General features: G+C 36.8%; 1 protein-coding gene across 1 annotated transcript in view; it reads right to left on the bottom strand.

Annotated features, from left to right (window-relative positions):
* Positions 1-26,807, bottom strand: part of LOC127620241 (regulating synaptic membrane exocytosis protein 3-like) — a 101,058-nt gene extending 74,251 nt beyond the window's left edge. Inside the window, exons 1-2 of the mRNA XM_052093397.1 lie at positions 26,661-26,807; positions 8,077-8,376 (exon numbers count right to left, since the gene is read on the bottom strand). Coding sequence (XP_051949357.1) covers positions 8,077-8,326 — 250 coding nt within the window. The 5' untranslated portion in view covers positions 8,327-8,376; positions 26,661-26,807. The remainder of the gene's footprint in view (positions 1-8,076; positions 8,377-26,660) is intronic.
* Between the last annotated feature and the right edge of the window lie 246 nt (positions 26,808-27,053).

The following is a 27,053-nucleotide window of genomic DNA, read 5'->3' as shown; positions in this document are numbered from 1 at the left end:
AGAGCAGTTATCCAGGATAAGGGCAAATGCGGGGCTGGCCCTGATGCCCCAGACAGTTGAACCATGGAACCGAAGAGCTCCCCCTAAACCTTCCACAAACCCAGCCAGCACCTCAGTCTCATTAGCCCTGCTGGGAGAGCCAGAGACAAGACAGCATACTGAAAAGGTCATGCTTTTTTCTGGAGAGCACATAGACTAGTCATAGGAGTCAGAGAAAGAGAGGAAGAGAGATCAGGGATCAAGAGATCAGGGTTGTTTAACATTCAGGATATTTGAATTCCTTTTCAATTCCCTGAATTTGAAATTGAGGTAGAAAACATGAGGCAGGATTGTAATGTGAACATCATTATAAGGAAGTAGAATTAAAATGAAATGCAATGCAAAGGAATTTTTAAATAATACACTGCAGTTTTCAGTATGAATTACTTGTAGGTCAGTATGTAATTTACATGTCATAAAAACAACTTATTTTTGCATAATTTGGCAAAATTACAGCTTGATTGGAAATGATGACAAATAAAAATATTCTGCTCTCAAGTGGTAATTACAGCCTGGTAATTATGCAAAACTGAAATTATGTGCTTCCTAACACGTTTGGCTGCACTTTTCAAGTGAGATGTCCAGCAGGGGGTGCCAAACACGAGCTAAATGAGGTTGTAATCAGACAAGGTTTTTAAGGTGAATTTTAGATGGAGGTTTTAATAAAACTAACCTCCCTAACCTAAAACTTTACCCTAAACTTAACCAATAGTGTGCGAAAAGAGAAATGAGAGTTTAACAAAACAGACATCCTTACCATTAACCAACACTTAATCTTAACTGACAGTGTTTTAAAATGCAGAAGTGAAATGAAAAGAACATTTTCTGAAGCAACCACGTCAATTTGTATATGTAGCCATGTTTAAGTCAAGCCATGTTTATGTTAAGCCATGTTTAGTTTAGTTCATGTGTTGAGTTAGGGTTTTCACGATTGTAAATTGTGTAAACTGCACTTGGCTTCTTCAATTCACGTCATCGTCTTCTTCATTGCCAGCAACAATCGTGAAAACCTAACAACACAAAAACTAAACTAAACATAAACATGGCTTGGCTTGACTTGACTTGACTTGACTTGACTTGACTTAAACATGCCTTGACTTAAACATGGCTTGACGTAAACATACATCAATACTAGATAAGAGACAATGGCAAACATGAGGGCTTAAATACATGGACATGTGGAAATATATGCCAATGAACAAACATAACTCTAAACAAGATAACAAGACAATAAACTAAAACCAATGACAAACTAGAACTGATAACAAAGTAATCAAACAATGAACCAATGAAAACAAGACACATGAACATGGAGGGAAACAGGAAGGTCAGGTGACAAGGAAACAGGAACGAAACATGGCATGGAACATGAACAAACTTTTCAAAATAAAAGACATGAAAAACAGGAACCAACAGAATTATCTTTTTGTTAAGATAATCATAGTTTTAAACATTTATTTTTTTATTTTATTTCATTTATTTTTAATGGATTTTCATAGCTTAAAATGTGTCTGGGACACGGCTATAAGGGTCAAATCTATACATAAAAGGTTTTTTTTAAAGTTCCAAAAATAAGTGGTAAAGGCCTGGTAAAAAGCTTTCAAGTTCCAAGTTTTAATGTGACCTTCATATAACACAGAGAAAAAAATTTAAATAATTTAGTTTTAATAAAAATCAACTCCTGGGACAGAAAATTGCCAAAGTTGTAGAAACACTCTTATATTTTATTATTAATGGATTAACTTAATTTCCCATAATGCAGAAGCTCTAATTTTCCTATGGAAATGTCTGAGTTTATTTTTAGCAAACTTGTGTGGTTAACCTGTAGGTCAATAGTCTAGCGTTACTGTGTTGTATTTCTTTGAATTGCCATTCAGTAAATCATTGTCATTCTAATTCAGTTTCCAGTTTGCAACATGTGGGTGTGGCCAATTCAATTCAAATTCTAATTCATGAATTGAAAGGGAGCCACAACAGTGAACAGTCGAAACCTTAGCGGAACAGAAATCTGAAAATCAGCAATGTATACGGAATAAAAATATTAGCACTATTTTCAGCTCATGGATGGACTATCCGCTAAAGAATCATTACAAATTGCCATCTTGGTTTGTCGGAAAAGTTGTTCGTCCTTCGAAAAGACCACTCACATGGTCATACTGCAGTGTGGCTACTGTTGACCCTTACAGAGAGAGAGAGAGAGAGTAACACAATCCTTCCCCCTGAGTCTGTAATTACCTTACAGGAGCACAATTACACTGGAGGAGAGTGAAAAATTAAAGGAAGATAAAAAAAGGTGGGCTGCACACAACAGAATCTTCCATAGATTCTACAAAATAACTGAAGGAAAAGTGTAGTTGGAAAATGTTTTTTGATTTCATCAACGATGACGATAATGATGGCAAGACATAAACAGATGCAACATTACTATAATTAAATGATTAGCTCAAACACATCCTATATAACATCAATCAGTGTTATCCACAATATAAACACTATTTTACAACTTAAATTTGCACAGACAATAAAGCGAATGCACAGCCAGAACTTGAACTAAGTTACGTAGTCAGAATGCATTACTGTGAATAGGCCATAAGAATGAGTCATACATAATGCAATTTCCTTAACAGTCTTTAAAACTTGGAAAATTAATAACAGCCTCTAAAGTATGAATAATCACAACACAGTAAGTTCTATGAAGTAGCTCATACTTTAGTAATCTCATTGCATGGTATTATTTGAGGAGCTCAAGTTTTCACAACAAAGACAGTTTTTTGTGATTTTATTTTGTATTTCATATGTTGAAAAATCTTTTATATGTTTGATACATGTTTAAATTAAGGAATGTTTTAAAATAATTCTAAATGTTTAGTTAAAGTTTGATCTGTGACAGTTTGTTTCACAGTTTAGTCATTTTGCACATTGTGGTCAACTATGACATATATAGACTAAAATTACAGTACATGCCAAAATAACTTAGACTTACACTGACAGCCAAAAGTTTGGAATAATGTACAGATTTTACTGTTTCGGAAGGAAATTGGTACTCTAATTCACCAAAGTGACATTCAACTGATCACAAAGTATAGTCAGGTCATTACTGATGTAAAAAACAGCACCATCACTATTTGAAAAAAGTCATTTTTGATCAAATCTAGACAGGCCCAATTTCCAGCAGCCATCTCTACAACACCTTATCCTTGAGTAATCATACTAAATTGATCATTTGGTACTAGAAAATCACTTGCCATTATATCAAACACAGTTGAAAGCTATTTAGTTCATTAAATGAAGCTTAACGTTGTCTTTGTGTTTGTTTTTGAGTTGCCAAAGTATGCAATAGACTGGCATGTCTTAAGGTCAATATTAGGTTATAATGGCAAAAAAAGAAACAGCTTTCTCTAGAAATTCATCAGTCAATCATTGTTTTGAGGAATGAAGGCTATACAATGCTTGAAATTGCCAAAAAACTGATGATTTCATACAAAGGTGTACAATACAGTCTTCAAAGACAAAGGACAACTGGCTCTAACAAGGACAGAAAGAGATGTGGAAGGTCAGATGTACAACTAAACAAGAGGATAAGTACATCAGAGTCTCTAGTTTGAGAAAGAGACGCCTCACATTTCCTCAGCTGACAGCTTCATTGAATTCTACCTGCTCAACACCAGTTTCATGTACAACAGTAAAGAGAAGACTCAGGGGTGCAGCCTTATGGGGAGAATTGCAAAGAAAAGCCACTTTTAAAATGGTTAAGGTTAGAGTGGGTAAAGAAACAGACATTGGACAACAAATAATTGGAAAAGAGTGTTATGGATCTTAACCTCATTGAGCTTTTATGGGATCAGCTAGACTGTAAGGTGCTTGAAGTGCCTGACAAGACAGACACATCTATGGCAAGTGCTACAGGAAGTGTGGGGTGAAATGTCACCTGAGTATCTGGACAAACAGAAAGCTAGCCAAGGATCTGCAAAGCTGTCATTGCTGCACATGGAGGATTTTTTTGCTGAGAACTCTTTGAAGTAGTTTAAGAAGTTCTGAAAATTTCTTTCAAATTGTAATTTTTCACATTATTAATCTCCTGACTATACATTGTGATCAGTTGAATGCCACTTTGGTGTATAAAAGAACCAATTTCTTTCCATAAGAGCAAAATCTGTACATTATTCCAAAGTTTTGACTGCCAGTGTAATTTAAACTATTTTGTCAAAAGAAAAAAGCTATGAATAAAAGACAAAACGTATAACAATAACTGTGTAAAAAATAATGAACTCTCAGAAAGACTCTCTCTCTCTCTTTCTTTCACCAACTAAATATGAAATAATGGAATTAAAATGTAGGTTTATTCCTGGGAGAAGCCGCATTTATGTTGTATTACTCAGCCACACATCCAGTCATCCGTGAGTCATGCAGGGTGATAGGAAGGTTAGCCTGTTCTAGCGCTTGACTAAGAGCAAGGCACTCTCAACACACGCTCATTTGAGTAACACAAAGCCTTTATATCTTGCAGCCACAAATAAACAAGCACAAAGACCAGTCGAGGCAAAGCAAATGAAAGGGTTTCCCTGCGTATGCCTATTAAGACATGAAATGATGACTATTGTAGATTTATACACAGAGGTGGGTAGTAATGCGCTACATTTACTCCGTTACATTTACTTGAGTAACTGTTTTGGGGAAAAAATACATTTAGAGTAGGTTTAAAAGTGGGTACTTTTTACACTCAATCAAGTACATTTCTAATTAATAAATGCCTTTGCTCTCATGTTCACGTGATTGACAGCTGGAGAGTGATCAGACAGCATTTGTACGCGTACATAGCAAGGAGTGCAGGGCGATCGTATCGTGAAGAGACTGGCTGTGTCTGAATTCGGTCTATCGTTCACTATTTCCTATATAGTGAACAGGTGCGGGATTACGATTTCTGAGGCCCAAGCAACAGACCAACCTGTGGCCCCATTTAGAAAATTTTTGCTTAAACAATTGCATAAAATGTATTTTAAATCATAATTTTTAAATAATCCTATCAGCCATCGTTGCCAAGTACATTCAAAACATGTAATGAAATAGAAATCTAGTTCAAGATAATGAATGCATGTATTTCGTTTTTTCCACAATACAGTGATAAAAAAAGCAATATTCACTTTGGTGTCATATTTACTTTAATTTCACTTTATATTCTGATTCTGCGGTGTATTGTTCACCATGTAGCAGAAGGCTGTATTTTTTGTAAACATCGTAAGCAACATTCGTGACAGTATTGTAACAGTAAACAAGGCACGGCGGCCCCTCAGCACACTAGAGCAGAAGGTAAAAAAACATTACCGTTTATCAAGCCTTGGTGCAGAATAATCTGGAATAATGTAAAAAATTGTAACAGTCACCTCTTTGCAACCTGAACTTGTTGAGAATGTTAAATCTTTGTGACACCTGCGCTAAAAACAGTCTAGTTGCAGCAGAACGAATGAAACACAACGCAGGAAAAACTGACTCGAGCCCGGCGGACCTCTAATGTGAACAGAGGGGCCCCACCCCATTATGTGAGTGTTGCTTGCAAATGCTAGAATGTTGTTAGCGGTTGTCAGGGCATTGCTATGAAGTTGCTAGGGTCTTCTATGTGGTTGTTAGGTGGTTGCTTTGGCCCAAGTAAGAAGAGCCCTTCCCAATGGATTTTGTGTTGTGCTTGTTCTTATTTTGGCAATCCATAAAAAGAAATTAGAGAAAAATGTTGTCACCCCTCTACCATACTTAGAGGCTTGGTTCTTCAAACCAAACGTGATTTTGCATCTGTTCACACTGTTTTTCAATTGTTATTCAATGTAAAAATGCACTGAACAGACTTCTTTGACTGTTGTGTCATGTCTCGCTGTGTTTTCAGCATCTTGGCAGGAGCACTGCGACTTTTAGACACACAGTGTCAAGTTAAAAACAACTTCAACTGTTAAAATCACATCTCAATACATCTTTCTGTTCTATTTGTTGCTCTGCGTCTTACATTCTTACATGGTTTACTTTATAAATCCTAGAAAACCGTGTCCACACAGAAATTGCTAGTAAATTTGGTGGAGTGGTGGTGTCGTAGTGGACTAAAGCACATCACTTGTAATCAGAAGGTCGCTGGTTCGATCCCCACAGCCACCACCATTGTGTCCTTGAGCAAGACACTTAATCCAGGTTGCTCGGGGGATTGTCCCTGTAATAAGTGCACTGTAAGTCACTTTGGATAAAAAGCGTCTGCCAAATGCATAAATGTAAATGTATGGAGTGTTGGTGGAGTAGTGGGCTAAAGCACATAACTGTTAATCAGAAGGTCGCTGGTTCGATCCCCACGGCCACCACCATTGTGTCCTTGAGTAAGGCACTTAACTCCAGGTTGTTCCGGGGGGATTGTCCCTGTAATAAGGGCACTGTAAGTCGCTTTGGATAAAAGCGTCTGCCAAATGTAAATAAATGTAAATTTAACAGACCATATTTTCAAGTAAAAGCTTTAAATGAGAAATTCTCAAGTAATGTTTACTTTGCTATAATAAAATGTACAGACAAAACGTGAGTATTGCAATGTAATACTAAATTAAGCCATGTTTTTTCAAATTAAATAGTATTTCAATTATTTTTAACCATGTACCACATGACACATGGAAACCTACCGCAGGGAAGTTTAATGCATGCTATGTAGTCTATTCAACAATATCACATTGCATTAATGGCGATAGACTCAAAATTCAGAGATGCATGTGCAGATCTGAACACTTGGTGCACACAACATGATGACGATATCAATCAACGGATAATTGTTTTTATTATGAACGGTTAACTCAGAGGAGAAATTTAACTTCAGACTTCAAAAAACAAGTTACCAAACGTAACAACAAAATAAACAATAAAAAACTGTATAAATCAACTTGCAAACAGTGAAATCATGCAAGCTCATTAATTATTCTAGCCCAGTGCTTGCTGGAAACAACAACTTTGAAAAGTGATGTAAAATGTACTTATTTTACCTGTGAAATTTACTCAAATTATCAAATTATGACAATGTTTTCTACATTAGGACTGATACAGGATAGAAAAGATAACAAACAACCGTAAATAATATTTACTTAAAAGCTAGAGCGATCATCATTTTTACGTTTGAATTGAGCACAACTGTAAAATGTACTTAATATTTTTAAGTTCACGCTTAAACTAACTTATTCAATGTAGAAGTTATTTTTGGCTATATTTACTTCACTACAAAATAAAAATAAAATTCAGCATAATGCAAAACTGTGTGACGGTCTGAATGCCCCATAAAACAGCGATTATGACAGACCTCCAACAAAAAAGAGCAAGCTTTCAACATAAACAGTCGGTAGGTCTGACAATCGCTACCAAAATCAAGTTGAGTTTGAGTAGGCTACTGGGACGCCACCTTATGTGGAATCTTAGACCAATTAGAATTCACAGTGGGCGGGAATAACCAGTGCAACAAACAGGAATAGAAAGCAAACAACCAACATATTGTCTTGTCACAATTGGTTAAGACAGAAACGTGAAAGAATAGAACTTATCGCTTGTCACCTTTTCGCTTAACTGTGCTTTGCAAGAACATCTTGATCAGGAGTATATAAGTCATGGTGACCAGATCCAGCATTGAGAAGAGGTGAAAAGGGAGGCTGGGTGGGATGGATGGATGGAAGCTATAATAAGGACTGTGAGACTGACAGGACTAGGTAACCTTTTGAAAGTGGATGAATGTGAAATAGGAAAGTCAAATTGGGGTATTAAGAAAATAGCAAAATTGAAAGTTGAGAGGAGGTGAAGGAAAGCAAAATGAAAAGGAAGTGAAGTAGAAAAACTACAGAGCATGCAGAAATGCTCTGTAGGCATTGACATTTTTCATGTTGTGACAGTGAAAGTGAACAGAAGCAAAGTAGTACAGTAGTATTTGACACTTTTGGAAGCTTAAAGTATGTAATAGTGTCCAAATACTTTTTAGGACAACTGTGTATGACACAGAACACTAAGGTAGATAGAGTAACCAAACAGAAAATTTCAAACCTTGCTGGTTGAGTTGGAGAGTGCTCCTGCTCCACTGAGACAGCCCCACAATAGCCACCATTTTGGCTCCCAGACTGGAGCGACGCTTTTTGTTTCCTGCCAGGCCTGTGGCATCAGTCCCCATGCTGCTGGGGCTCTTCTCCAAGTTGTACATGGCCCCACTGATGCTGGAACTGCGCAGCACATTCCTGGTCGCCACTTCGCTCATCCCCCCTGGGCTGGGTACATCCACTGAGCTGCTGAGCATCATGATTCTACACAAGCCTCTGGGCACAGGGCTGGACTGAGTCTGAGAGGAAGCTAGTGGGAGAAAAGTCAGAGGTTGGCACATGATGAATAATTCAAATACGAAACAATGTTTTCTTTAAAAGTGGGCTACACTGTTGTGGCCCAGTGGTGGGATGATAACTAAAATGATGCATGTTCAAGCCCTGCAAGATCTTTGACGTAACCATGCATGGGGACGGTCTCTGTAACTTAACAAGGCGGCATTTATGACTGGGCAATATATTCAATATTTACAATGTATAAAAATGTTTTTTTTTTGCAGATTTAGAATTAACTATCATGATTATATTAATCAGGTTTTTTTTTTTGGCTGTGTTAAAAGAGAGACATTTTGTAAAAAATCATGCTGATTTGACAACATTTTTAAAACATTTAATGTCATGTGGTGTAACCATCGAGTAAAAGGTATTACTTTCCTTGCACCTTGAATACATGAGAATGTACAAATATAAATTTTACATAAATAAAAATATATATAGGAATATAACATATTCCTGTTTGCGCACAGCTTCCCTGTCAAACAAATATATTTATTGAATAAAAAAAGATCAGGTTGGGAGATGAGAATTTGTCGAGTTTCGATGTCCACCCTCCCTCCCACCGCAGCAGAGCAGCACACATCAGCACATCAGACACACAGACAGGCAGGCAGCAGCCCCTCCCAGCTCCTATCCCAGCTGTGTTTTTCTTGGCTTGTGTGGAGGTGAGTGGTGATGAACAAAAGACAAAGCTACCAGTGCCTCGACTTCACAGCTAATTAGCCAAAAGACAAATATAGTCATACAGGCTAATGTACTGTACTTAATGGAGACACTACAGGTGAATACACTAAAATGTGTGTCTAATAACGTCATCACAATCGCCACATTGATATGCAAATTTGGCATTTTAAATAATTAAAATTTGAATTTTTAAAAATAACTAATTATGAGAAGTGCCCTTTTTTTCCATTTGAGCCCCTGCCCCCAAAATGTCTGTGCACGTCCCTGTATATATATATATATATATATATATATATATATATATATATATATATATATATATATATATTACAAATATCAGTCATTTTTGAGTCAATAAAATCAATACGTTTTCTCAGGGTTGCTCCGTACTGACCTTAACAAAATTAAACTTTTCATAAAAATGTAAAAATATAGATTTTTAATGATACAAAAAAATATTTATATTTTTTAAACTTCACCTGGTCTTGAGGGTCTTTAGGGGCCCTCTCTGTTTTATGTTTTTTGTCACATAATAATAGTCAAGTCAAGTGGTTTTTATTGTCATTTCAGGGGAAGAAATGAAACAAAGTGTCTCCTGAGACAACAGTGCATAACATTTAACATGTAACATGTCTTACAAGACTATCACAGGTAGACACATAAATTATTGCAACACTGAATACAACAGTGAATACAAAATAACAATAGAAAACAACACTGTGAATGATAAATAAGTACACATACTGAATACAACAATAAACAATAAATAATGAATGCATGAATATGCAGGCACCCACACTGAGTTGTGTGAGGCAGTAACTACTCTAGGTAGTTATTGTAGTGCAAGTTATGTCTTATCTGCAAGTACTGCAGTGAGGTAGGTTTAATATGTGCAAGATAGGCAGTTACTCTTGCAAAAGGACTGACAAACAAGGATATATTAATATGTACAAATCAATTTTAACCAACAAAGAGGAATATATGTATGTAGCAGGATAGATAAGCAAAATAAATAAATACATACATACATTTAAAAAATAATAAATAAATTAAGAGACCACAGCAAAATTATCAGTTTCTCCGGATCTACTATTTATAGGCATGTGTTTGATTAGAAATACAAATTTTGTTTTATTTTATAAAGTACTGGCAACATTTCTCCCAAATTCCAAATAAAATATTGTAATTTAGAGCATTTATTTTTAGAAAATGACAACTGGTCAAAATAACCAAAAAGATTGTGTGTTTTCAGACCTCGAATAATGCAAAGAAAACAAGTTCATATTGATTTTTAAACAACACAACACTAATGTTTTAACTTGGGAAGATTTCAGAACTCAATATTTGGTGGAATAACCCTGATCTTCAATCACAGATTTCATGCATCTTATGCTCTCTACCAGTATTTCACACTGCTGTTGGGTGACTTTATGACACTCCTGGTGCAAAAATTCAAGGAGCTCAGCTTTGTTTGATGGTTTGTGGCCATCCATCATCCTCATCCACACATTCCAGAGGTTTTCAATGGGGTTCAGGTCTGGAGATTGGGCTGGCCCGGACAGAGTCTTGATCCGGTGGACCTCCATCCACTCCTTGATTGACCTGGCTGTGTGGCATGAAGCATTGTCCTGCTGGAAAAAAAAATCTATCCTCCGAGCTGGGGAACATTGTCAGAGCAGAAGGAAGCAAGTTTTCTTTCAGGATAACCTTGTACGTGGCTTGATTCATGCGTCCTTCACAAAGACGAATCTGCCCAATTCCAGCCTTACTGAAGCACCCCCAGTTCATCACCGATCCTCCACCTGGTCGTCTAATGGTTAAAAGTAGATCTGGAGAGGCCTTCAACCCGCAGAGTCTCGCACCCACTGTAAATTTTCTAGAGGATCGATGATGATCTGTTTCTGAGTCATGTGGTTTGTGCTTGGATGCTCCTGAAACTTATAAAATCGAATAAAATCGCTACCTACAATGAATTTGATTTGGTGGTCAATTTAAAAAAAAATATTAATCATATTTTTAAACAAAATTGTATCATTGTTTATTTTTAAGAAATAATAATAAAAGATCATTCTGCACTACTCATGCCAACATATAAATTTTCCATTAATTTTTGCTTTTATTACCTTTGTATTTACTATCTCTAGACGGTTACACCACATGACATTTTTTACTTTGAGCCTCAGAAAAATACCAAAATGACTTTGAACTCAGTATTTGAATATATGTTCATCATAGAAGAGGTGTAAGCAATTGTTTTTGTGAATTGCCTTTTTATATATATTTTTAGTGTTGTCAGTTGATTACATTTTTAATCGTGATTAATCGCATCATTTTTTTTGTAGTTAATCGCGATTAATCACAGATTTAGAAAGTGCTGAAATTTTACACTTTATTTTTTTCCTGTCAAAATGCATCTTTGGAAACAAAACAAAAACAATGTGTATCAATATAATGCTTTGCTAACATTTTGCCATCCACAGTATAAAGATAGAAATGCACTAAAATCGCTCTAATTCAAGTTACATTAAACATTAAAAACTACTTGATTTCAATCTGGGCTGGTTTTATACATCAAATAGCATTAAGAGCTCCCTTTCCCACCACTTTATCACTGACACTGAATCATTGCTGTGTGTGTCTGTAGTGTGTCCGTCAGTGCAATAACCTCAAGAGAACACGTTACAAAGTTTCCGCCTTTCCAAGAATTTGTGCTGATTTAAGATGTATTAATGGTAAATGCATGAACTCATTCATTCCGACAGCTTTAATATTTTATAAATAATTTAATAGATCTTGATATAAAAAATATTTGTAAAGAAATTAGTATCACATCATTGACCCAAAAATATATGTACCAGTAGGTAAATATTTCTGTATACTATGTGTTACATTGGTGCTTATAATTCAAAATGATTACAAATAATTGATCCTTGTGTTCATTTATTTATGCATATTTTGAATCTACTTTGCAAAAACAGCTATTTGGTTGAAATGAAACACACACACACACACACACACATACAGAGAGAGAGACACACACACACAAACAGATGAATATTGAGATATTCAATTGTGTCAAGAGGCTGAAACATATTGAGAATAGTGATTTGTGATTAACAGGCTAGGCTTAGCTTTTAACAGCATGAAACGCTCTGGCTCACAGGTGCAGAATAATGATGGCCTGATCAATTATTTACAAGATGGACTGGGATGACATCTTAAAGAGTGTAAGTGAGCTGACGAATAAAATCATTGTTCTCCAGGAGAAAAGGCCAGTGTGCTCTCCTCAGATGTAAGTTCAGTTGCTTGCTGAATTAAAACAGTGAATGAAAAAGTGTAGTCCATCTGTTCTCTTTATTTCTCTTTGTGAGCATCATCTGCATATTTGTTTCTACTCTCACGCTCCCCTTCCCACTCATCTTCATTCTTAACGCTCTTTGATGTGCGTTTTCTCATATCAACTCAAGTGTTTCTCGGTCTGCGGCAGTCATCCCTCTTGAAAATGAATCTGCCTGCCTCCCTGAGTGATAATAATCATAATTTAGATCTGGATTTGCACAAACACTGCTTTGAAATGAAAATGAAATGAACAGAAAGCATGGTAAGTCTTTATCATAGTATTCAATTTTGTTTAGGTAGTGTATTTGTGAGGTCTGTTTAGGTGAGAGAGACGAGTGGAGATCAATGGGCTGAAATGTGCCAGTATAGGCGATCAAAGAGACCAAATGGCCCCCGCTGTTGTGCCTTGAGCCCTTAACTGTGGCACTGATGAGTTCAGACAGATTAAGAGGGCACCTTTTATCAAACGTTTGCAGAATACACTGTATTATAAACATCTGAGCTGATCCAGTTAGAAGGACATCACCCATGATGACCCACAGCTTACAGACAAAGTGGGCCACTTTGAGGTCAATCAGATGTGGAGAAGTGGCTCCCGTTTATTTACAGTGCCCAAATAGAGCTTAATAGAGTGGGACCTTGTGTGTTGTACACCCTGAATCAAAGTTTAGCTATTTGGCCTTATCCCTTGCTGAAAAGACCACCTTTGCATGGTCACTAGCATATGTTGTGTTCTGAAGCCTGATGCTGATACTTCTCTAATCATTTACTCACCCTCATGCCATCTCAGATGTGTATGACTTTCTTTCTTCTGAGGATCAAAAACAAAGATTTTTAGAAGAATATATCAGTTCTGTAGGTCCATACAATGCAAGTGAATGGTGACCTGAACTTTGAAGCTCCAAAAAGGCAACATAAATGTAATCCTTGTGACTCCAGTGGTTTAATCCATGCCTTCAGAAGCGCTATGTTAGATGTGGGTGATAAATACATCAATATTTAAGTCCTTTTTTACTATAAATCTCCATTTTCGCATTCTTCTTTTGTTTTAAGCGATCCTCCTTTTTTTGTTTATATCGCCACCTACTGGGAAGGGAAGATCATTTACAGTAAAAAAGGACTTACATATTGATCTGTTTCTCACCTACACCCATCATATTGCTTCTGAAGATATGGATTAAACCACTGGAGTCATATGGTTTACTTTTAAGCTGCCTTTATGTGCTTTTTGGACCTTCAAAGTTCTGGCCACCATTCACTTACATTGTATGGACCTACAAAGCTGAGATAGTCTTCGTTTTTGTTCAAGAGAAGAAATTAAGTCGTACACATCTGGGATGGCATGAGGGTGAGTAAATGATGAGAGAATTTTCCTTTTTGGGTGAACTATCCCTTTAACTTACTTAACCTACCATTCAGTACCATTTCCAGCTCAAACGACAGTGTTTCAAAATGTAGGCAACTTCCACAATAATAGGTGCATTCCAATCCGCAGGGTACCTATGCAGTGTTCACTTCTCCCTACTCACTGAGCACGGGATACCTGCTGAAGTTGACAAAATTAGTTCATTTGGAATAAATTGCAACTTCATCAAACACAGACAATGCTTGAGTCACGCTAATTAAGGAATTCAAGTAAGATGACACAATAAACTCATGTAAATAAAAATAAATGTACAATAAATAACCTGACAGTATATACTGTCAATTTTTATAATACCTCCATGTATATACTTGTAGTTATATATTTAAATGAATATAGTTTCCAGACATGTAACCCGTAAGTTAAATGACTGTTTTTGTTTAATATAAAAAATAAATGCAATGTGGTTATTTTATAATAAGTCTTCTTAACCAGTTGTTATGAAAATGGATGTAACAGCAGCATCTCGCGTGCTTGGTACTCACGCACAACTGCATAGTAAACACACCTGAGGTAACTTATAATCTTAATTAAATGCCAGCATCTCTAACTCCTTTTGTTTGTTTGATTTAAGAGTTTATTTTAGACACACTTAGGCAGTGTCTCATTTGTAAGGCTGTGTCCTCCGGAGGTCGCACACGTCATCGAGGCTGTCTCGTTTCATTTTAAAAAAAATATGTCTTTCTTTTTCTTAATTTTTTTTCTAAATCATCAATACCTTTTATGTATATGCACTTACATTTATACAATTGTTAACCTTTTTTGCATTCCCAATCATCAATAAATAAAAAATGAAACGAGACAGCCTCGATGACGTATGCGACCTCCGGAGGACGCAGCCTTACATACGAGACACAGCCTACATCAGTACTCAGCTGGTTCGCAATGACTGGTGGGTAAATATCCCTCTCAACTTCCTGTGAGGTAAAGTATCGATATACACTTATTCCCTGAGCCATTTGGAGTGCCCCTCCAACTGAACATTTATGCTCCCTTAGGATTGGAATCTCCCTTAAGTTGGCTGAATACCATTTGAAGTCCACTTCGGAGGACACTAACGGTCGATTGGAATGCACCAAATATGAAACTCTTGATTCCTAATGTCATCGTTTTTTTAAAGTATTTCAATCAAGAAATACTAGAGAGCTCCAAGTCTCCAAGCCATTCCAGACTTGATGAGTGTCGTAAACTAAACAAAATCTATTTGTTTTCAACCAAAAGCATATTAGTGTAGATGTGGCCTTGTAGTGAGTTGCCTTGTTGTCTGTCCTGCTCAAACCTCATAAATGACTTGTTTTGAAAGCTCTAAAGGTAGAAAATATGTGTCATACAAATAGCACTCCTTGCGTGAAATGTACAGAAGACTCGTACTCACACACTTGCTTGTAGTGAATTCCAATAGAGTTTGTTCTTACATATAAAACATATTAATCTTTAATATGTTTGATACATGTTTATAAATAAAATTTCTTGGGTGAAGTTTGGTCTGTTGCAGTTTGATAAAAATAAAATTCATTTTACGAATTCTTGTCAACTAAAATATCAACTAAAAATATAATTTTTGTCAACTATAATTATAAGCCATTTAAGCCATTTAAATTGACTATAATTAATGAAATGACATGATGAAATATTGACTAAAATTAAACATTTACATCGAAAGACAAAAATGTGTGAAAACGAACACTGAATGCTACCTTAAAAATGTGTTCAAAAGAAGGTATCTTAGAGGGCAGCATCATTTTGCTGTCTACATTTTGGAACAGCCTTTGCATAATTCTGCACTGGTTTAACCACCATAACCTCCTTGATCAACAAGCTATATAAGTGCAGACCATTTACCATGCTGGTTAAACAACTTTACCTGCTAAGTTTAGCTGGTTAACAATTTGTCTGGTCCACCAGCTACACCCCAAAAAAACTAATTATAGTGCATTAATTAGTGCAAAATAACCAATTATTTAAATTATGGAGCTTGTCCTTTTGGAATAGAGTTTTCACAACAATAGAAGATTTGCAGAAGATTCTGAAGTAGTTCAACAGTAAAGAAAAAACGAAAAATGACCCTCCCTAGGCATGCTCAATCATTCTCTGTACCGCAGAGAACCCAACTCTCAGAGAAGTTAAGGGGGTCATCATAAGTCACTGGAGAAAATGGGCCGGCCCATCCATCACTGCCCCGTTAACCCACTTCTCAATACAGGGATGTCTTAATTTGGGCTTGCGCTCAACACATTATCTCTTTGTGGTTATTTTTATGGGTTGGAGAGATAAGATTAATTAAATGACCTCTTTGGAGTGATGTTGAAAAAATCCGGGGTCCTCTTCATTTAAAACCCAGACACTTTTCTGTACTCACTGCTGGAGATGCAAACATCATAAGAAATGGCATGGATGCTGAATCAAGTAATGACCAATTGCATTTGAGTCTACTGTCAGGGTGAGCGTGAGACTCACTAGTACCAAGTTGTTAATCAAATTACAGTTAATAGAGTTGAAATCATAATTGTTATTGGCCTCGTTAATTTCTGGGCAACGGATACATGTCATTATAGTTATTAATCAGTCAACTGGTTGAGAAAAGAATTACAGTAAACTGACTGCTTTGAGAACAAAAATGTACGATTGACAGTGCAAGTAAGCGTCTTTGGCACTATGGCCAGAAATACTTAGTCATTAAAACAAACCAATGCACACTAGCGCTGAGTGGAATGACGGTATATATGACATGGTAGATATTTGTCAACCGGTAGATATATCCAAAAGGCTACAAGTGAGCAACAAAGTAACAAGTACTGTAGAAACACAAAAATACAGAGCGTGATATTCCTAAACAAGTCGAATTGGTTATTAAGGGGTGTTTGTTAGGCACGAAGCAAAGTTTAGTTGAATACGGTTACCAAGCAATGTTGCAACTTGGCGCCTTAATACAGAATCCAAATGTGTGATCACAGGTGTGAATATTGGTTATTTTGCAACGCCATTAGGCCATTTCTTTAAAATCATGTCTATATACAGTATAACAAGGTATTTCTATTTTGAGATATTACAATATTTATTGTGAATCCAAACAGAAAACATCAGACAATGAAGGGCACGTCGAAGGGAGAATGATCATGGTAGCCATGCTGTGAGATAGCTTCAAACTGAATTTCCAATAAAAATGAACTAAAAGTTGAGTTCCAATAAAAATAAATTTGAGCACCACAACTTTCAGCCCTCCAAAGCTCTTCATAGGGAATAGGGATAATCACTCCTGAATGGAATGCACTTTAAATGCTGTTTTAGTGTGATCAGGTGACTTAATGTTGCATTCCATTCAAGTCAGAAAGTTGGATTTTCCAACTTCCTACAAGGAAAAGTGCAACGGAATGCCACTTGAAGTCAGAATTCCAACTTGGAAACACGTTAGGAAATTCTCACACAAAATATCACACAAACATGGTTGCACCCAGGGAGACATAAAGTGATAAACATTCACGTTTATTAAATAATAACAATAAATGATTAGAAATTTGTACATTACATGATATTAAAGCTTGCTTAAAAAACAATTGCAGATATGTGTTCAAAACATGGTAAATTATACACTCTTTTGATGATCACACCTATAGCACTAATTCTAGCATTGCAGCAGTGTTTATCAATTGCTAGGAGACATCTCTGGTGACAGTCGAACTCTTGCTAAGCTAATGGAAGCATTTCTTACACGTCATCTTCCGAGCATGTGGTAATTGAATGCCTTTATGGTCGGAGATTGGAGATATCAAGTAGGAAAATCCCTCATCCATCTTGAATGGACACAGCATAGGTTTGAGGAAGAGCGGAATGCTCCAAACTTCACTCTTGATTAAAATCCGGTTTATGGGAATTTTTCAGGTGTGCGTTTTCTTTTTGTACTCCGTTTTTGGATTTGTATTTTTTGGATGCTGTACCCTATTCTCGCTTTATTTGGATGCGTGTGCTTTTTTTAAGGCTTTTGATTTTGCAACGCCTCAAATGTGACTGATCCAATCAGATCTTAAAGTTGGAACTGTTTTATGCTGTTATTTTTAATGTTTTGAGTCTTTTGTTCACTTTTGTTTGTTATAAAGTTTTAGATTTATCATTCATTTATTTTGGTTTACAGCCATCAAATTCCAAATAAAAACAGAAATGAATCAAATGAGATGAAGTATTGATCATTTGTTAAGTATTTAATTCACTGGATTATTCAAAAATATGCATTACCACATGGTTAAGTCATATAAAGGCTTAAACCATTTGTTTCATGATATATACATAAAAAGGTATTGATATAGTGATATAAGCTTTTGGTTATACCACCGACCGTAATGCACTCCTTGATTTTATTTTTCATACTTTTTCGTTTGGCGTCACAAACAGGATATGCATTATCAATCCCTATTAAAATCTGCACACTGCCAATGAACAGGCTGGGTATCTTGTACATTACACTTTAGGGTATGAGAAGAGAAATGGAGAGAAACACACAGCTCTCTACATGATGTCTGTGTGGTATCTCTCACTCCACGAGCTGTGCTGTGTCACGGGATGAGTAATGCTCACTCACACACACATACACGCAACTTCAATCCACAACACTCTCTTCATTAACACACCATTAGTTTATGTGTGAGCCAGAATCAAAAGAGCTGTTGGACTGTGAACCAGCATTTGAACATTTGGAATATGTTGTTGACATCTGTGGCAGCGGGGGCGTGGTCAAGCGTCCATCCGGAGAGAGATAAAGCGGTAAGGGCACTTGCACCTGAGATAAATTTTGTCTAACACCTGTGTCTAATTACAGTGAGCACGGGGAGAGCGGCATAAAAGAGCCACACCGCCAGCAGACCAGACAGAGAGATTCGGGGTCTTAAAGCCCTTTTGAAGCTACAGAGTGTTGTGAAGCTAAAGAGTGTTGTGAAAGTGTGAAGCAGACGTGTTCTGTATAAAAAACCCAAGTTACTCCATTAAAACTTCTTACCTGAGTTGAAGAAACCTAGTTCCCCGTGTCCTCCCTGGGAAAGTCTTTACAACATCATACATTTCAACCTCAATCAAAGCTTTAATTATCATGATGAATAACATTACATCCTGATTGCTAAAAAAACTTCACAATGTTGAAGATGGACGTGTTTGAAAACACTCCTCCTGAATGGGGCTTAGACAAAATTGTCAGGCCCTCAAGACACTGATATGATGAGCGGGGTCCTCCTTACATCGTGTCCTAACCAAGCCTGACATGACATGTTCAAGCACAATTATTTTTTTCTTTCCTTATAAATTCCAAAATGCTGTGCAAAACAACAAAATCACAGTCAATTTGTTGTTTAATACAGCTGTGTTGAAAGGAAATTTAAACCAATAAAACTTTGATAGGGGCAAGGCCAGCTTACATACAGTATAATAAACATAACACTTTATTTGAGGCACTTCATAGCAAGTAAACTATATATCCATGAACATAACTGTATTCTGCTTTGTTTTCTGTCTGTGAAATAATCAATACTTGTTACTTTTTGTTGACAGAAATTCTGATCACAAGAGTCTATAGGGTGCAACAGTCTGGTTCTGAAAGTAAAAATCCCATACATTTTTACATAGGGGAATTGATTTTTAGCAATTACTTATAAACATTTAAAGTCTGCATACCGTGAGCTCCTAAGTTGTTAATCAATGATATATGCTTCTGTTGAAGCCATCAGTCTGTGTGAAGAACTACATTACTCATAATCATGAGGGAATAAATCTACCATTCAGAACAAAGAGAAGCAAAAGAGCTCAGCTGCGACTGCCTAAAAGACACAATACTAATGACGTAATGAAGCCTAATCCCCTACACTCTCAAACTACTTATATTTGCAAACATTATATTTTGCAATAAAATCAAAGGATACTGTTTCTACACATATAATCACCAACTTTAAAAAAACATTGTTTCATATTTTTTCATCATACATTTTTTGTATTTAATTATTGTTCATGCCGTCATGAAAGACATTTAGATATTCAAGTACATTCTTTTACTTCAAATTAAACTTTATAATGTTGTGATTCACCAAGAAGCTGGTGGGTTTAGTTCATGGTTTAGAACTCTTTTATGAAGGATTTTATGAAACCTCTATGAAAGAAATTAATGGGAGGAATACTTCTGATCCCAAGATGGCTGAAAATGTGGGCGGACAGCTCTAGCACTAATAGAACTGTTCAGATTGTAGACCAAAAACCGAGAAGACAATTCGCATTTTTGAGATATGGGTTCCCTCAGGAATTTTCTTTGAGTTTTTATAATGCCAGTTTTAAATGTTTGAGTTAAATAAGGTTTGTGGTTTAAAATTACTTAAAAATGATTGTAAGGTTTTGTTCTAGAACATAAATTACACACAGACAGACCTCAAACATAAACTTTGAAGCTACCATGTTTTAAAAAAGATGCTTTTTCTATCACAATGCTAATTAAGGACTACAACTACCATGAGCATGTGGGCTACATGCATTACGAAATGAACAACTGTTGTAGTCCTTATTTAGCAACAGGTTAGCAACATGCATTTTTAAAAGACACAATGGCTTCAAAATCCACGACTGAGGAATGACGTTCAAAATGGTCATTTTCAACATTGATCTTATTTTACCCGTAAATCGAAAATATCTTTTTAAAATTTCATAGGAAAACCCATAGCGAATTAGCCTTCATATCTGTGTTTTCTTAACAATTTTGAATGAGATCACCGTGTCATGCCTGGTTAGGACAATGTGTAATAAAGAGAAGAAAGACAGAATGAGAGGGAGCAAAGAGAGATTGTGGAGTCTGAACTTGAATACGATTATTCATGAGGGCCTGAAGAGACACACCAACAAGGTAAGGACAGAGGTTAAGGGCACTTTGTGAAAAGAAAAAAAAGAATGCCGTCTGAAGCAGCTCATTTGCAAATGAGAACACAGATGGGTCCTTCCGTGTTCTTTTATTGTCCTTGTCATCTTCCATTCCTGCTCTCCTCCCTCGCTGCTTCCTTTCTTTTCAGCCCAAATCTCTCGCTTCGTATTTAACTGAACTGCTGACACAATTATTCACCAATTTATTTCTTCTCACTTACCTCCCTCTTTCCTCTCATTTTCTCCTCTTTTTGCCTGGTTTCACAACGAGTGATGGAGGGAATTCTCCAGGGTGAGTGTGAGCTCACCAGTACTATGCGAACTGTACTTTCAAGGTGGTCAACCTTTTAAATGAATTTCGTAATTTCGATACGCCATCTGTTGAGGTCCGTCTTGTGCAACACAAATTGTCATTTGGCATCCACAGAACATCAGCTGTTTCACCACTTGCCGTTTTGTGCCTTAGACTGGACTGTTTCTATGGTTACCTCATCAGTTCAATGCAACTTTTTTTGTGTGTCTGTTTGGTGGCAGATAAAAATACAATCTCTTACTATCTTGTGCTTTAACATTTGTGTTTACTTAAGATCGGAGAACATTGATTCATCTTAGAGCACAGCACATGAACTCTCTCTGATTTATACTCCTCAGTCTCTCAATCACTCTCACAAACTCTTCTCTCAGTCATCCAAACCATGTTTGGCACGAGACCTAGTGCATCATTGATTGCATCATTGATTATTAAATCCCTCTATATTCACCAAAAGACTGCATGAGTAAAGAATAGAGAGGTAGAGGAGTAGAAATGGATACAGACTGAAAACGAAAGCCAGTGCTCAGCATACGAGTTGCAGTTGACCACAAGTGTACCTGCATATTTAATGTGACCTTTGGTTGTGAGGTCAATCCCAGTGTTATGATGACTGGAGAAAAATGGGGGCATGATTGCCTTTCACTGTAGGGCATCACCAAAAATATTAAAAATGTACATTCAAATACCTTAATCTCAATGTGCATAAAAAGTTCACAGTTCTTGAGATATGTATTAATTTTAATTCACAGTGACTCATTAGGGGGGCACACATCTTTCAGAAACACAAACAGATTCGCATCTGAAAATAATTCATTTTGAATGCATTTCACCTAAATAATATTAATTTAGAAATAGGTGTGTGACAGGGCGGAGGGCGGGGCCGGGTCGTGATGCTACACACCCGGCCTCTAATCAGGCAAATCAAGCCTCAGAGAGGGATAAAGGCTGACTGGAGACAGCAGTCAGCCTTTATCCCTCTCTGAGGCTTGATTAGCATGATTAGAGGCCGGGTGTGTAGCATCACGACCTGGCCCCGCCCTCCGCCCTGTCAAATTCCTCTCTCATGCTCTCAGGCCGGGGAACCCTCGGCATGACGTACACCCCCTTTTCCATCTGGAGGGGCGTGCTAAACCCCCCGTCTGCCGGCAGGTCATCCCCGCCTATCTGGATGAGGTCTGGGACAAGAGGAGGGAAACAAAACAAAAAATTTTTTGCACCTACACGATGAAACAGCGATCGTGCCAAATTAACTAAAACATTTTAAAGTCAAACGAAAATTCCATCATTATTTACTCCCTCTTGTGTTGTTCTAAAAACAAATAACTTTATTTTTCAGTACACAAAGGGAGAAATTGTGAAAAAATATTGTGCTCAGTGATGTCATACAATGGCAGTGGATGTTGACCACCTCTTCAAGCTTCAAGAGGACGAAATGGAGGAGTCCCTCAGCTTGATTTCCGAGAAATCTAGTTCATACAAATAAGGCAGGTCATAGAAATGCTATGGAAATGCTCTCCTTTTCGAGTTCAAACACATGTTTTGTAAGTTCGGTTCTCTGATTTGTTTGCAGCTGTGTTGTTTTTTTCTCACTGCTGCTCTTGTGCACTCTCATGAGCATGCAGAGGAGAGTAACAGTCAACATTACTTTTATTAAATAATAAATTAGTTTGCAGTTTGTTTCTCACCAAAACTTGTCATATGCCTTAAGAACAAGACGTGAGTCACATGGAATAATTCATTAGACTTGATTAGACACAAAGAGAGAAATTGTGAAAAAAATATTGTGCTCAGTGATGTCATACAATGGCAGTGGATAGTGGCAATTTTGAGAATACAATGTGTTCTCAATTTATTAGGAATTGCGCTCTGACGCATTTCAGAAACTGAGCTTGCGAGGCTGGAAGAGCTTATAATAGATAAATGTTTCACGGCAATGAGATTTTTTTTAGGTGAGCAACATTTAGATAACTAGCACAGTTCTAAAGAGGCCAAATAGTGTAGACGGGGATGCATAGGTCACAAAACCTGCACACTAATTAAATGTGGAAAGCAGAACAGTCTCGATAGCGGCAAACAGGTGCACTCACAAAAATGAGCAGTGTCTGAACATAGCAGCTCACTGACAGGAACAGAAAGACACTTTGCAGAATAGTTGCTAAATGCCACAAAAGTACCACAGAATCAAATCAGCAGCACTCCAAACCAGTCTCACCAAAAACTATAAATCACAAGCTTCATAAAACTATAATTGTATCAAAGCACAATTAAGCATAACCTGGTGTAAGAAGCACAAAATCTGGGCCCACCAGATTTGGTCAAAAAAAGAAATATGGTCTAATGTGTCATTTTCACTCTATTTCCTACATCCTACAGGTTTGAACTCACATGATTCCTTCATCACTGAATGCTCATTGTCAGCTGTTGTACATGTTGCATTGGTTTGTATTTTATCCTCCTGTACATACATTCACAATCAAAACATGCTAATATAGTGTGCTTGCAATATAGATTCTGATCACCTACAAACTATGACCAGAGACCAAAAAGTGTAAGAAACTAATTTTTTTAATATATTATTTAAATTGATATTATACTTAACCCTTGTGTTGTGTTCATTTTGGAATAACACTCGTACTGTACTGGAGTTACACTGAAATGAATGGGGGTATCGCCAGAAATATCTATCACAAATGGATCAACAAAATGCCAAAATAAAATACAATTATCAAGATAATTAGAAAATAACAGTACAGTACATATTCTGTTTAATGCTGATGTTTTGATACATTAAAGAGATGAAGCAAAAAATTATAGAATGGGATTAATTATTTCTGCAATGAAATTTTATGAGATGCAACTGGCTGTCAAACACACATTGAGCTACACAAAACATATAAGCTACACATGAGCACATCAGTATTTTGTGTCTAAATAGATGCTGGGGTGTCTGCAGGATTTCATCTGAGGGTACTCACAGAAATCTGTCTAATAAACCTTATATCTAGTGGGGTCTGGGGGCAAGCTCCCCCGAGAGATTTTTGTGTGTGCAAAAAACAACACCAAAGCATTCACATCTGGTAACTTTGAGATAAGCATTTGATTTATTGTCTTGAGTATGAGTAGCATTCATGTAACTATTGGCTATAGCATTTCTTCCAGTAACGTTTTCATGCTAAAAAAAGCAACACGCACCACGACGAATAGAGCAGAACGCAAGTGTCTCGAGTTATCAGTTGAAGAAGTTCTTTTTAATTTAACAGCGTCTAAAAATGCAACACTCCTGTGAGAGATGCTAAAAACACAGTGAAACGTGACACAGTTGTCAAAAGATATCAATCTAACAAATGTTTATATGGAAAGCAATTTAAAAACAGTGCGAGCGGATGCAAAAAACATGTTCAGTTTGAACAGCCCCTTGTTCAAATGCCACAGCACTAGCTGAAGTTTCTCAAAGTTCCCTCTCAAAAAGACAGCATTTTGTTTCAGTTTATTGTAGGTAAATTTACACTGAATCCAGCGCTGTTTGTTCTCTGTATACTCGTGAATATCCCAATACTGTTTTACTGTGTGAAAAACCGCTCCAACTGATTCAGTGAGAGAGCCGTGTGAACAAATTGTACTGAATCACGAATCGATTCAGACCGTTTTGCAAGCCTGTTTAGCCAATTCACTGAAAAGAACCGACTCAAAAGAATTATTCACTCACAAATTGGGCATTTCTAGTTGTTCTTTTAAACAGCCAACAGAAATACGGGATACAATTCATGACTGGTGAAATATTCTGAGAGTAAATATTTCTCAGGTCAGTCGGAACGCTCATGATACGCACAGTGCGTACAGCCGTACAGCTGCAGGCGCCACTGAATAGGTGCACAACATACATCATTTCGGTAGTACACCTCAATGACATCAGCCAAATCATTCTGTTCATGTGTTGTACTTGCTATAGTTAACTTCCATGTTGCTTTTTCATTAAATAGCAGTATCAAATGTAAATAAAGTCAGTCAACAACAGCGCATTATATATTTTAGATTTTTTATTTGTTCGTTTCACTATTCATGAGAGAAATCCTATCATTGAGGATATTAAGAAGGTGTGGCATAACTCCAAAAATGAATGAGGTAAAGGGGTTGAAATGACCACTAAAGACCAAAGTTATGCATTTAACCCCTTAAACTCTATGCAATTTTGGGCTGCCATCTGAATATATATATTCAGAATTGTATATTTAAAACACTATTTATTAATCTCATTATTTATGTAATTGTAATTGCTGTGTAAATGCATTAATGCCAACACTGAGCAGCATTAAACAGTTTAAATATGCCGCTTCAGATGCAGCTTCTGTGGCACCTTTAAGTGTAAATATGGCTTTGGACTTGTATCTGCCCCTATACTTCTCAATGTATGTATAGATATATTATCTGAACATCAGAGAGCAATTCAACCGTTATTCAGCCAATTTACTGGAAAAATGCCAAGAATGTCTTGATAGAGTCATCCAATTAAATCTAATATTGCCTTTGACCTAAGCAGTGTGTAGGCACCAAATAGTCTGGTAACTGTGAACTGACCATATAAATCCAATGCATTTACAGCCCTCCCGAATACTCTGAAAATGGATGATGTACTTAAATCAGTGAAAGGTGTAACCGCCCCTTAACCGCCCTTATGGCCTTCAGAAACTTTATGGATTTAACCGTATCGACTCAGAACAGGAACAAACGTATATCACAAGGATCACTGATGCAATGATATGCCTATAGATACAGACAGCTTAAACAACAGGTTAAGCTGATTAGCTGTCCATTGAGTTTTACAAATGCTCACCAGACCTGGTGTAAATCAATCACATTTATCACTTAAGCAGCTATGATATAGTCAGCTCACAGCCTGTGAGAAATAGTAGTGACTCAACACTGGAATTCTGCTGATATTTCATAGAAGGAAGCGTTCATATTTATATTAAATCAATCACATGCCAGAATTCCAGTATATCCACAAAAAAGCAGAGTAAAACTTATATGGAAGCTGACTTAGACGTTCATGCAAACATCTCTGTATAGAAACATCTAATGGTTTGTCAAAAAAGGTATTTTGCAAGCTGCTCTAGATATTATTGAAAGGTTAGTGACAGACTGCAGGGTTTGCAATGCACCATTTAACACAAGTGGATATTTATTAACTATCATACAGTCCTATACGAATATGTAATCTTATTTTGAAGTATCAGGCAATTTCTTTTCAAAAGTCCCATTTGAGATTATGCAGTGAAATTTAGCACCCATAACCTCAGGTAAAACTCAGTTAAACAACAAAATAAGAGCTGTTTTTCAAAATGACTTGATATAAAAATGTTTCAAATGCATTAAAAAGATCGCAGAGACACATTGTAAATAGATTACGTAGAGACAGCACCGAAAATAAATTCAGCATTAGAGGTTTTCGATATTAACTCATGCAATGCACGCAATATGCAGATTGCGTTAGAATTTTTTCACACAGAAGCATGCACAGTAGCTGAGAATGATGCATTAATTGCTGTTTGAATGGCAGCTTTGCCCTCATAATAATTGAATGCATCATATCTGATCGCGCGAATAGATTAAAAACACTTACCGGCAAACAGCGAGCAGAAGAGGAAGGTAATTGTTTCAAGTTGTCAGATAGTGGTGTGATTCTGTCGTATCGTTGCAAATAATGTCATTGCTTGGGTTTGTTTTCTGTTCGTGTGCTGGTGCTTGCATCCACAGAAGAGCGCGATAGAGCAACTGACGAGCGAGAGAGCGGCGCGCGCCTGCTGGTCCAGCCTCCTCATAGGGAGCGCGTGTCCATGGTTACACACCTGACCCATTGGGCCCGATTGAGTCAGGTGTATAACCATGGAGACATGCTAGCGGTGATGAGGTTGGGTAGAAAGAGCAAAATATTTGGCTCGCTCTGATATAATCCCCTGATGCTAGTTACATGGGATAATCAGAAGCTGTTATTAGGGTTCGTAATGAACTTAAT

The sequence above is a fragment of the Xyrauchen texanus genome, chromosome 26 (genome assembly GCF_025860055.1).
Source record: "Xyrauchen texanus isolate HMW12.3.18 chromosome 26, RBS_HiC_50CHRs, whole genome shotgun sequence".
Taxonomy (NCBI): Eukaryota; Metazoa; Chordata; class Actinopteri; order Cypriniformes; family Catostomidae; genus Xyrauchen; species Xyrauchen texanus.
This window is presented reverse-complemented; position numbering and strand designations above follow the sequence as displayed.